The sequence below is a fragment of the Populus alba genome, chromosome 5 (genome assembly GCF_005239225.2).
Source record: "Populus alba chromosome 5, ASM523922v2, whole genome shotgun sequence".
NCBI classification, from domain to species: domain Eukaryota; kingdom Viridiplantae; phylum Streptophyta; class Magnoliopsida; order Malpighiales; family Salicaceae; genus Populus; species Populus alba.
This window is the reverse complement of record NC_133288.1, coordinates 8,506,258-8,520,142: the sequence shown is the minus strand read 5'-3', so window position 1 is coordinate 8,520,142 and position 13,885 is coordinate 8,506,258. Positions and strand designations below refer to the sequence as shown.

At 28.7% G+C, this 13,885-nt stretch overlaps 1 protein-coding gene across 1 annotated transcript; it reads right to left on the bottom strand.

Moving 5' to 3' along the window:
* Nucleotides 1-1,257: 1,257 nt before the first annotated feature.
* On the bottom strand, nucleotides 1,258-3,593 carry LOC118029937 (uncharacterized). The gene is made up of 2 exons (XM_035033929.2): nucleotides 3,358-3,593; nucleotides 1,258-2,662 (listed from the first exon to the last, which is right to left on the bottom strand). Exon 2 carries the CDS (start codon nucleotides 2,586-2,588, stop codon nucleotides 1,443-1,445), a length of 1,146 nt encoding a protein of 381 aa, XP_034889820.1. The 5' UTR covers nucleotides 2,589-2,662; nucleotides 3,358-3,593; the 3' UTR covers nucleotides 1,258-1,442.
* Between the last annotated feature and the right edge of the window lie 10,292 nt (nucleotides 3,594-13,885).

Genomic DNA, 13,885 nt, shown 5'->3' with positions numbered 1-13,885 from the left:
CATTCCAACAACATATGGAAAACTTCTTCTGTCAAAGAAGAAAAAAATCCAACTTAGCAACATCCAATCCCTTTAAAACCAGGCTTGAAACTCTAGATTGGGTTCTACTTGATTGGTTTCAGCATTAAAAACTTGTGGAGAAGGAGTTGGCTTAGTAGCTCAAGATTGGTACGAGTTGGGTACTCCAAATGAGATAATTGGATGGAGTTAATTTGATGGAGAAAGATTGATATGAGTCGGGCATGGTGGGGGATAGGGTAGAATAAGAAATAAGAGAAAGTTGAGAAATCATAGAAACAGAAGGAGATGAGACTGCCGTGTGTATTTGCTCCAATATCAGAACTCATCGTTTTTGTTAATTGAATGTGTTGTATATAAATACAAATTACAAAGTAAGCTTTTGAACTATTATATAAAATAATATTGATTTATTATTATATGAGACAACCTAATCCTTTAGAATTTAAACTAACTGTATATCTAAATATCTCCAACAATGAAAATTCTATCTAACGTTGAGAAACCCTTTTGAAAGAGTATACAACCACCTGGACCAGCCAGTCGGTGTGTAGCATTCAAACACTCTCATAATATCCATCTCATCAAATTCACAGCGATTTTGTCAACAACATAGTGGGAATCCTGTTTAACAGACCTGATTAACTTGGCTGGCTTAAGAAGTCTAAATTTTAATTAGAAAAGAAGGCGATGGTCTCATCTTGTGGGCGCCAAGAGTGACGAATTGGTGACTCCCAGAAGAAAGGAAGGTCTTAAGAACGAGTGTTTTAAAAGGGAATTCAGGTTTCTTTGCCTCAAAACAGTTCGTTCTTTCTGGGAACGGCTGCCATGGAGTAAACTAGAATCATAAAATAAATAAATAAATAAAGCCCTGAAGTTCTTTAACCTCAACCTGTGTTAAGCATTCATTGAATGCACAGAAGTCTTCGTTCATTTTGAGTAATTTCTCAATCTACCTCTTCATCATTATTTAACTCACAATAACGAGAATTTTCCATTTAGAAATACCATGCATATATTTTAGAATACAGCATTAATAAAGAATGAACATGCTATAAAAAGAACAAAAGATATCATAATTATTCACTTCAATGATAAAACAGGGTGGCTATGAAAAAAAAAAAAAAAAAACTAGCAAACTCATTGTCTAATTTATTGCATCTTGTATTGCAACACTCGAAGTTTTGCCGCTATCTAAAGCAACAGGAATTTTGAATTTGTAAGTATAGATGCAAGTAATTGAATTTTAAAAATATACATTTCAATCAGTTCAACTTCATTACAAAACCGAAGATCAGAAAAGGAAAAAAGAAAAATCAAATGACCAGTTTCTATAAAAAAAAAGGAGGAGGAGAGCATCACAAATCCCACCTCAGCTATCAACTTCTAAAAGCCACCAGCTGTTACCAAGGAGGGTTCGAGGATTATGACTGAACGACTTTATTCTGTTTGATGCATGCGGGTGCTTTGAACTCCTGGCATTTCCAAATTGATGTAGCCTCAATTTGCACCAGAGTACCAGAGGAAGGCTCCATTGGAAACAAAGGCTTGCTACGAGTAGTAGAATTGCCCAAGGTCTTATCAGCCAATGGGAGGATTTTAGGAAGACTGCCTTCCTTGGGGTTTGATTGATCCTTAGAGTTACAAATGCTTAACGGCAACTTCTTCAGTTTCAGTCTTCCCCTCTTTTTACTTGGGGAACTTGAATCACCCCGGTTTTTCTCTTTCAAATGACTTGACTCTGCTTCCCAGTTATCTATGTCTAATTGGCCAGTTTTTTCATATTTCAATGCCTTTTCATCTGGGATACTTGTGTCCGCCTCCTGGATGGAGTCATCAGAATCCAACTCGCCTGCTATGGCATGCCCATTGCAAGACGAAGGCAGGTTCTCTCCAAACATTGTACTTCCATTTGAAACCCTAGTTCTTTCAGAACTTGGTGAGCTTTTAGGCTTCTTATTTCTATGACCACCCTTCAAGTCAGAACTAGAAGAATTCTTTGAAATTCTTGGGGAGCTATTCATAACTCGATGCAACTTGCGAGCTAATTTTTCATCATCCCTAAAATTCTCAACTGGTTGGTGCTTTTTGTACAGGAGCTGAACTTGAACATGCTTCTTCAACTTATTCTTTTTCAGGAATTTATCCTTGCTAGCTGCCTCTTCAGGAAATGATGCAACCAAGGCTAAAGCACTCCTGGCAGCAGACACCGCTTTTGCTGCAATAATAGCCTTTTCCTGAGCTGCTGCTCTTGCAGCCTCTGCAGCCTTAACAGCAGCCTCAGCTGCTGACTTTGAGGCCTCTACAATCTGCTCAGGTGAAAGGTTGTGACTACTATTAAAATGGGAACTCAACAGAATGTTAAGTTGTGTCTGAAATTCACTCGAAGAAGGAGAACAAGGTGTTGGAGAAGGAGGAGATGCTGAAGATGAAGAGGACGCAACTATAGGAGGACGTGAAGCACCATCACCATCAGAACTCTGTTTCTTGAATCCAGCAAGCAGGCGCTTTCGAGGAGGCAAAAGGACATCAGCATCCAAGTGACTGATGTCACATATGTTAGCCTCCATTATTCCCAATAGAAGTCTTTATAGCAAATTATTGAAATTCTCTACCTGATGCCACAACAAATCCAACTACATTCCTGCTTGAAGAAAAAAAATATAAAACCAGAATATAGATTCATTATCAAGCATCAACCACATTAACCTAAACCCTAGATGAAACAAATTGTGAAAAATCAAAGCACACCATCCTCAAAATCAAAATCAGCTCAAACCCTTTTGAAACCAGATCACAATTCATCAATCCACCGTTTTTTTCTAAACAGAAATGAAACTACAAAACGAATCCACCAAAATGTTTTCCATTAATTCAATTCATCTTTAAACAACACACGCAAAAATTAAAGGTTGTCTACTTCAACCGAACCTTATGCAACAATCTTAGACAACAATATAGCTAATCAGCAATCCATAGAGCACAAAAGCTCAAAATATTTTTCGAATTCTCATCTTTCTCAGCAACCAAATACAGCCGATCAACAAGCTACTACAACCCAAAAGGGGTTAAAAATCACACACCATGCACAAGAAAGTCGCAAGCTTTCAAGAATCCATTAATGAGAACACATGAATTCTTCAATCTGTATATTAACCATGATAAAAAAAACAGAGAATCAAAGCAAGATGAGGTAATTCACAATGTTAGAAGCTTGATTCAATTGAATTATGCAAAATCTAATAGAGTACAATTCCATGTGCATTGATTCAATTACAAAAACACACAAAGCTTTGATTGTTATCAGATGGGCTGTGCTTGATTTGAATGGTTAAGTACCTGATCACTTCAATTTATTGTACAAGCAGAGATGGAACGGCGAATTCAAAATTAGGGTTTTTTTTTTTGTTCTGTTTTGGTTGCAGAGAGAGAAAGAAAGAGATAGAGAGAGGTGAGGAAGAAATCCAGGTAGAGAGGAAAATCAGAAGATCCTGTTATTTATCTATTTGTTTAGGTTAAGGTAATAAAATGTTAAAATTTATGTAAGAAAGAAGGGTAATTTTTATTTATTTATTTAATTATTATTTTTTTGAAGTGGTTCAGGTATGGAGAACTACAAGAAGACACAAATCCCCCTGAATGGTGATTTCTTTTCCTTTGTGTAACCTTGTCTTTTGTGTTTGTATTACAATCCAGTTTTTTTATTTTCCTTTTCCTTATCCTTTTTCAATTCAATTTGGTGATTTATTTGTGGGTATTGATATTACATATTTATCCTCGGGTTTAGGGCAGCAAGCTTCTTTTGTTTTAATGTTTGGTATTAGGATATTTTTAAAATTATTTTTCAATTAAAAATACATCAAAATAATACGTTTTGTATTTTATTTTTTGATATTATTATATTAAAATTATATAAAAAAATACTTTAAAAACATTAATTTAATATTTTTTAAGTGAAATATAATTTGAAAAACACTTTAAAAATCAGATTCAAACACAAAAATAAATATTTATTATCAAAATCTTAGTAATATTGTCTTCACATTAAGCAAAACATTGGTTAAATGTTATTTTCTTTAATACCTTATAGTTTTTTAAAATTAATGTCTTGTTAATTATGATATAGTGAGAAAAATATTTACCTAGCTTGAAACTTTTTGTGGGACTTTAAGCTATGTGTGAATTCGATTCAGTTATGATAGGAATTAAAGTGGCTAGAATTGTTTTTCTTTTCCCTTTTCTGATTTTGTTCTTTTAGAATTTGCACTAGAATCAACAATGGGTGTTGTCGTAAATAAACACTCAATGTCTGGCTTCTTGCATATAACTGGAGGACAATCCATTTAGAGTGTGTTTGGTATTGTGGTAACTGTTATAGTTACGGTTTGTAAAAATTTGTTTTATAAAAAAGTATTTTTAGTTAAGGTTAGTTTGAAAAAATAGATATTTGGTTAAAACTGTAGTTGAAATTGAGATTGAACAAAAAATAATTTAATGTGTTTAGTTAAAAATACTTTTAAAATTGAGGTTATAAAATAACTTAAATATATATATATATATATATATATATATATATATTAATATTGATGGTTTTTAATTTAAATATTGTAGATTTAACTATTACTATTACATCATAAAATAAATAATACTTTATATAAAATATTTTTTATTATTCCATTAAACTATCCACCATTCCATCGCGTATGAAATATATCCGACAAGGACTACAGTTTTTATAAATTTTTTAAGAGCACAACAATATCAGATAAAATACAATCAGGAACAAAATTGAGATTGCGATCAAATTCTGTAAATGCGGCGTCATCAAGTGATCTCCGTCTAATTTATGTAGTCATTGAATAATGTTTAATACTAGTTTTTTTGAATAAAACACAATTAAAATAAAAAATATATTTTTTTATTTTGTTGGGTTGGACCCGGTTCAATGCATTTTAAGCTTTGAACTGGACCGGTTCGGCCGGAACAATGGAGCATGCTCCACTGTTCGTTGAAGAAAATGGATGAACAGTGGAGCCACTGTTCATTCATTTTCTCATCACAAGAAGCAGCAAAGAGCTGCTTCTTGTAACCTGTGGCTGTGCCATAGTTAATGGTGGGATCCACTACTAAAAAATTATGTTAAAAGCATTATTAAATGTTAAAAATTATGGTTGCAGGTGAACCTCACTCGCAGCCACAATACCAAACAGGTACTATAAGAAGCAACTCTTTGCTACTTCTTGTGATGAGAAAATAGATGAACAGTGGAGCATGGACGTGAACAGTGGAGCATGCTCCACTATTCTGGCCGGACCGGTCCGGTTCAAAGCTAAAAATGTATTGAAACGGGTCTGATCCAACAAAATAAAAAAAATATTTTTTATTTTAATTGTTTTTATTCAAAAAACTAGTATTAAACATTATTCAATGACTACATAAAGTAGATGGTGATCGCTTGATGACGCCGCATTTACAGAATTTGATCGCAATCTCAATTTTGTTCCTGATTGTATTTTACCTGATGTTGTTGCGCTCTTAAAAAATTTGTAAAAATTGTAGTCCTTGTCGGATATATTTCATACGTGATGGAATGATGAATAGTTTAATGGAACAATAAAAAATATTTTATATAAAGTATTATTTATTTCATGATGTAATAGCAATAGTTAAATCTACAATATTTAAATTAAAAACCATCAATATTAATATATATTTTTTAAAGTTATTTTATAACCTCAATTTCAAAAGCATTCTTAATCAAACACATTAAACTACCTTTTGTTTAACCTCAATTTCAACCATAGTTTTAACCAAACATCTATTTTTTCAAACCAACCTCAACTAAAAATACTTTTTATAAAACAAATTTTTTCAAACCACAACCACAACAGCTACTGCAATATCAAACACACTCTACAACTTGTGACCTTGCCACAATTAATGGTGGGATCCAACACTAAAAATTTATGGTAAAAGCATTACCAAATGTTAAAAATTATGGTTGCCGGTGAACCTCACCCGCAGCCACAATACCAAATAGACACTTAATAAAATTTTGTGAAAATTAAAATAGATTGTGGCTTCATTTGATAATTGATACAGTTAATTATCATGGTGTCTCGACCAACCATTTTTTCTAGACATTAGATGCAAACACGTAAGTGTGTGTTTTAGGATTGAGGTGAGTTGAAATTGAGTTTTTTTTTTTTTTTGTATAATTTTTTTTAAAGCACAAATTATATTTTACTAAAAGCTAAGAGGGTATTTGAGAATGTGGTGTAGCTGGGTATGATAGTTTATATATATATATATATATATATATGTTATTCCTTGTTTTTTTATAGGTTTCACCAAAAAAAAAAAACAAATTAATCATACCTATATTCTAAACACACCCTAAAAATAAATGTTTTTGTTGTTTTTTTTTCCCGCCAAAAAAAATCCAATCACATTGTGAGTTGTTTCAATAAAAATAATGATGGAATTGAATTTCATTTTTCAATGTTGTTTTTAACCCTCAGTTTTCCCATTTTTTTTTAAATTATATATATATATATATATATATATATATATATATATATATATATATATATATGAAACTCAATCATTTTATATTTTTTATAAATTTATTTATTTTATTTTATTTTGTATGACAAAGTATAATAATAATAATAATAATCATTTAGGAGTGAAATGAAAAGTAATGAAAAAGAAGGGGTGTGAAATGACCAATGATTAAAAAACATAGTAGAAGATCATCCAAATAATAAAAATAAATAAATAGGGATTCAACTAAAATTGAAAAAACTATAGAATAAAATTCTCATTCAAAGAGAAAATAAGATAAAATCTTCCCAAGTATTTTTTTCATGAAAGGGTAAAAAACTATTGAAAAAATAGACTTGAATGATCCCTTTTCAACTGATAAAAGAGGCTATATGTCAAATGTTGGCATTCCGAGAAAATTCAAAGTCTCTAAATCTATCAAGTATATAAAAGCTCAATGTCTGAAGATCCATTTTAAAGTATACTATAGCAAAATAGCTGAAGTTATTAATGATAAGAAACTTTTAATCCATTATTTTTTTGAAAGCCTAGTTAGACTTGTTCTTAGTTAGTATGTGAGGTTGGATAGCTAAAAAATGAATAAATAAGAATATTTAGCCAATACCTTTTTGAAACAATTTGGAATCAACTCAAAGATAAACTTCAATCATGTTTGACATTCAAAGACTAGATAAAAAGAAATAATGAGTTAATCAAGAAATATGCTTTAAGGTTATGCGAAGTGACAATATAAACATACCCTTTTCTATTTGAGAAAAAACTTGCCTTAATTTTAGTTGATATATTAAAAACTCTATATTACGAATACTTGATTGGTAATTCATCAGCTCATTTTATAAATGTGGTCACTATAACAAAAAAAAATGTCAAGCAAAGCCTTAATTCTAAAAGGATTAGGAATCCAATAACAATATTCAATTCCCTATTGAAAGACAAATCAAAATATGGCCTTCAAATTAGAAATCCTGGATATAATACTATCTAATCATTTCAAACACCATCAAGTTTCACTATCCAAGATTAGCAAACTTTTGTTGTTCGTCATTATTTGCTAACACCTTCTAAATACTAGACAAGTTATCTCATTCTTGATAAATCTTATACAACCATCATATCTAAAATGATATTAGTGGGTTAAGGTTATTCTATCAAAAACTGTAAAAATCTCATGTATCAGTTTGAAAGTTAGTGGGTTAAGGTTGCGTTGCATTTATAGAAAATAATAGTATATAACATATCACCATTCCATCATTGAAATAATAAATGATCGACGAGGATTGTGAAAAAGGCATATGATAGTGTTACCAAGCTGTAAATGTTTGATAAGGAGGTTAACATGAAGATGGAATAAGTGTTAATTGGTCAACTCATTTTTATTGTTAAACTTTGTGAAAAAATTCATTAAAATCTTATTTGTCTAGCATTTAGTTTTCTTTTATGTGTTTTAGGACTACATCACATCTTTAAAATTATGATATTTCCTTTTATTTCAATTATTATTTTGAAGTCAATAGATGTTTTTGTCAAAGTAATATTTAGCATGTTAAATTCTAAAATATATCATGCAAATTATAAGGGAAATCTTTTTTTTTTTTTTTTATGAATCTCAAAAATCCTTTTCCAATCTCAATAAACATTAAAAGGTAGAGCTCATATTATCTATCAATTTTGAATCTCGAAGGGTCCCATCATCCTTAATAAATCCTCAAAAAAGAAAATTACTAAAAAAAAAATCTTGTTTAGAACGATTTAATTATACCCAAACTAGAAACCAAGTGATTTGATTATCTAAAGGATAATTAATAATGTGCATTCTGATCATGATCAAACAACTTTTTCTCTAAGGTTAACATTTTTGAATTTGAGATAAAGGAAAACCATCTTTGATATATTAATCACAAATAAAAATATATCTTTTGTTCTTTCTTTTTAGCCTTAAATATTTATTGGATAATAATCCAGACTAGGATCACCCCTTATACTGAAAGCATGTTTTAGAAGTCTTTGAATAATCAATGAAATCCTTTAAATAAAAATAAAAAGAGATTGTGAAAATAGATAAAAACTGTTATAAAAAAATATATATTTTAAAAAAATGTTATCCAAAGTGTTCTTAATGATTGTGCAAAGTCTAGAATTGAAAATAAAGTTTCAATGATAAAGAACAAGATAGAGAAGAGAGAATTAAGGTTATAGTGAGATTAGTCACTAAATGTTAAAAGCAAGGTGGCAAGGCTATGTTTTTACACCTTTAAACATCTTTTGAGGCTTGTTTATCATATTCTTTTATAAGCATAAAACTTAGCCTATATTACATGTTTTTAAAAGCTTTTTTAGATAAAAAAAAAAACTTAATTTATGTTAATAAGTTGTTAGTCTCTAAAAAGAATAGAAAAATATTTTTTCAACCAAAGTTATGACTTGTTTATGTTTTTCATTCTGTTTATTATGACATTGAATTATAGTTGTTTACCAATAAATAGCAAGATTAATATAACATGAAGTAAGATGCTAATCTTTTTTTAAAGAATAAATTTTCTTTTAAATCCAATTATCTTTATAAAAATATCCCTCTATTTGTCAAGGAATCCACTTGTGCCATGCCTAAAAAATAGCTAGAAATTTTTGGATAATCTTTTCTTTATAAATCCTACAAACCTTCATCATATTCCAACATAAATGTTTGAAATTTCATCATAACATTTGAATGATTTGTTTTGGGCGTTTGACTGAAGAAAAGAAAATGTTCGTTAAATGAAAATACTTGGATCTACATAGAGACAACCATTAAAATTTATGGATAAGTCCAAAAATATATATATAAAAATTCATGAAATAAAAATATTTTACAACAAAACTCTCATTCAATTGAGTTCATGATAAAAATGATGATGATGATAATACATGTGTGCCCTATAATGACTATTAGGAAATATGACTACAATTAGATTTGTTGAGAGAATTATATTTGAAGGAATCCATGGAAACCCTAATTATTAAATGATGATCTTAAAAACTACATCATAAGCTAATAATAGAGGTTATAGATCCTTCATGGTGTTAATAAAAAATGAGCACTGATAAATAGATACACTCAAACTGCATTAAAAGGTAAGGACAACCAAATTCAATACAAACCAAGTTAAAATGATGACATGGGTTAAATCAAGACGGTGTTCCATCCATTATAAGTCATGAGTGGTAAAGGTAACAACTTATTCATGATGATGATGAGTAGTAATGAATATATATCGCATTTAAGGGAAATGACAAGCAAAATTAATGTGGGTCAAGTTAAAATAATGAGTTAACCATGCTCGTCTAAGGATGAAAATAGAGAACACGAGAAGGCAAATTTGCAATGAGCTTGGAAGGCATTTATGGCATTTGGGCAAATTAGTAATCAAATTTAGAGATGCTTCTGAAGCCAAAGATCTTGACATATACGATTGATATCAAAAGGAAAGACTAAACTATCAAAATATACAATTTGTATTTCTCCTCAACTCTAAGAAGCATTATTTAAATATAAAATCAAAATTAGTTATTTCACAAGAAAAAACATATGACATGTTCAAAATGAGTTTGCAATCAGGGCTTCTTTAGCTAAATATCATAGCTAGGTAAGTCAAAAGTAAACTCTAAAATCAAGTTAGTGTTTTATATTATATTGAGTGTCGTCATTTCTCGGTGAGACTTGTTTTGTTTTTAGAGTAATTACCTCTTAATAAGACATGTTTTGCTTTATTTATTTTGTTTTTGGGGTAGTTACCTCTTGATGAGATTATTTTTTGTGTTAATCTAAAAAAAAAACTCTTTTCTAGTGATATATTTCTTGTAATTTTTTTATAACCTTATTATACAAAGCCAAAGGTAAATGAAATTTTCAATGTTTTTGCACCGTAAATTTTTAAAACAGAGGACAATTATCATAACCGTCATTTGACCCCTCAATTTCCTCATATATTTTCAAAAATATATTTTCAATAAAATTTAGTCAATTCCCATCATTTCATAATTTTTTGCACTTTATTATTATTATTTATTATTATTATTATTATATTATATATAAGAAGAAAAAGAAGAAAATTTGAGGAGAGAAATGAGAGGAAAGGAAGAAAAGGGAAACCAAGATGGTTGATGACTAAAACAATATAATGGAAGATCATAAAAACAAGGAAAAGAAAAATAAATGGGATTTAACTAAAATTAGAAAAACTATAAAAACAACGTTATCATTGAAAGAGAAAATAATATAAAATCTTTCTAAATATTATTTTTCCTATTATTTTCTTTTCTTGTTTTTCTAGGAGTTATAATAGTATAAATAAAAAGGCATACCACTTAAAAAAAAAAAAAGGAAGCAAAAACACACAGATACATTCACGCAAAAAAAAAAATATCCCTTAAAAAAAGACAAATATAACCACCAATCAAAGACACACAAAAAACCCTAGTAGCCAAAAACTCTTCTCGTAGACTCTCTCACCAGTCTTTTATAAAACCATTCTTTCTTGTCGATTAGCTCTATAAACACGTAGCCACATCCCTGATAAATACAATAATAACCCAAACCACACACCACCGCTACTAACGTTTTTATTTTACAGAAAAAAAAAAAAAGTTCCCAGGTCCACCACTACTAAACCCAAAATAGCCATAGTCCTCATATCCCTAACACCATACTGTGACCAAATCACTGATTCATCACTGAGAAAAAAATAAGAGAAAAGAGGGAAACTGAATGATTTTTTTTTTACCCAATCTATCTTATGTAGAAATGAAGAATGGAAAGGGTGTACCCGATCCTAGCCATGATAGTACGTAAATCACATGCGCCACGATCCATCTACGATGCCCATTTATTGGTGTGTGTCTATTGTCACCTTTACTCCTCTTTGTTTCAATAGCTTCCACTCAGTCCCGATAGTCTTCAAATGTCAATTTCAAACCCTAACATATCAATTTGTTTGTTTTGATTAATTCACATCATATGTCTTTTGATTTTGTATGTTGGATATTATATTTTTTTTCCACACTGACTTGTTTGTGTTGAATCATTTGTCGTATGTAGTTGGTTTTTATATATAGATATGTCTATTTTGATTATTATGAGATTTATGTTTTAAAGGTGTGATTATACGATTTTTGATTTCTTATATGATGTTTGACTACCATCGACTTGAGAATGGTAAAATCCTTAAAGTATTTTTGTCCTTGAAAAATAGAGTTTCATCATCTAGAATGAAAAAAAGTTTCTTTGTTTTCAAAGAACATAAATATATATATATATATATATATATATATATATATATATATATATATATATATATTATCAAAAAGTTAACCTGAATATAGTAAAATCCTTAAAAGGGTTTTGTCCATGAAATTTTGGACTTTAATTTTTTTTCAAAAAATTAAAATAAGAGTTTTGCTTTTGTTTTGACTAGAGAATTGACCCGAATATGGTAAAATCCTTAAAAGGGTTATGTCTTCGTGAAGTCAAGAGTTTGATAGTTTCATTAAAGAAATATAAACCATTTAAATACTTCTTTGTAAATATTATTTGGTCTTGTGATATGTCTCACCCTATCATGGTAAGTAAGCAGATCAGGGTTAAGTTAACGTGATTCTATCGTGGCTTATTAAGTATAAATAAAGACCTTTAGGTCCAGTTTAAAACATAATAGAAAAGACGAGCCAAAAGCTCAATTTATTATTTATCATTTTCTCGAGTTCAACACTCGTATTTTAAAAATAAGGATTAAGTTCTATTACTTAACCTAATCTCAAATCATTATCTTAAATCTTAGTAATCATTTACATTTGACAATAAAAAACAGATATACCAGTTTAAAAAAGTTACTAACATAAAAGTACATTGAATATTTTTTTTTATTATTTTCCTTTAATATAATTAATTCTTTTCTTGAAACTTCTAAAAAACTAGTTAAAATTTCTAGTTACATTAAAATTAAATGATATTTTTTTTTATTCCTTTCAATTTTTATCATCTTGTTGAAATGGTCTTTGTGACAAATATTATTATGTTAAATTTCAATTCAAATATGAGTTGTGATAAAAAAAAAAATGTAAATGAACAATTTAACTAGTTAGACCTGTGCAAGAATTGATTGAAAAACGAATTTATTTCAAATGGAAAAAATTATGTTTAAGGTTTTTGTTGCCTTTCAAAAAGAAGTAACATTCGTAGATCAAATTTATATTATGATGTGCTTTTATTATTTATGTTACCCTTTAATGACTGAATCTTAAAAAATATAGGGTTTTCATGAATGTAGAAGTAGTAGCGTGATCAGTGGCAGAGCCAGAGCTTTTTCTATGAGGGGGCAAATTAAAACAGTGGTAAATTAATAATAAATACTGTAACTTTTCAATATGATTTTTTTAAAACTTAATTGAGTTATATAACTTGAAGTTTTGAATGATTATTCATCTTTAAAGGATTTACACTTGAAATACTTTTATAGTAACGTGTTAATTTAATTGATGAACCTAGTGATTTTATTATTATCATTAATGTCTTCATAATAATTAACACAATAATAAAGTCGGTTGAGTTGCATAATAATTCTAAATCTTTCATATGATATTCATTTTAAAATACACATCAATTTATCAAAATTCATTTCAATTATATATATATAATAAGTATGTTGATTAAATTATACTTAATCATTTCTAGACATTTAAATTATTTCTACACACACATAAAAGTTGTATAAATTCATTAAGTCAAAGATGTGAAACAAGTTTTAATATTATACTCTAGTTTCAAATAAGAGAAAATACTAAGAGAGAGAAAGTGTAACTTATGGGATTTAAATCCATACCCTCTTCTAACTCCAAGCATCTCGTTAACAATTAATTCAAATAAATTTGATATAAAATAACAATTAATACGTGTACATTGTAAATTAAAAGACCTTAATTAAATAATTAATCCATAATTATAGTGAACTAAGAGACCTTAGTTAAATAATTTTAATAATCTACTCTGTCAATACAAGAGATGCAAAAAATAGTGATTTTGGATGAACATTAATTTATTCATTTATAATAAAAAAAACATTTAATTGATTAAATTAAAAAATTAAAACATTTATTTTGAACATATTTGAACACATTCATATTAAAACCCCTAAATTATCATAAACTCTAATATCTTTAATAACTAATTATAAAAAAAAAAATTAAAATTAGATAATGAAATAAATAAAAAAGATAAAAAAAAAAAAATTCTTACCTAAAACATAAAGAAAAAGAAGTTACTAGACTT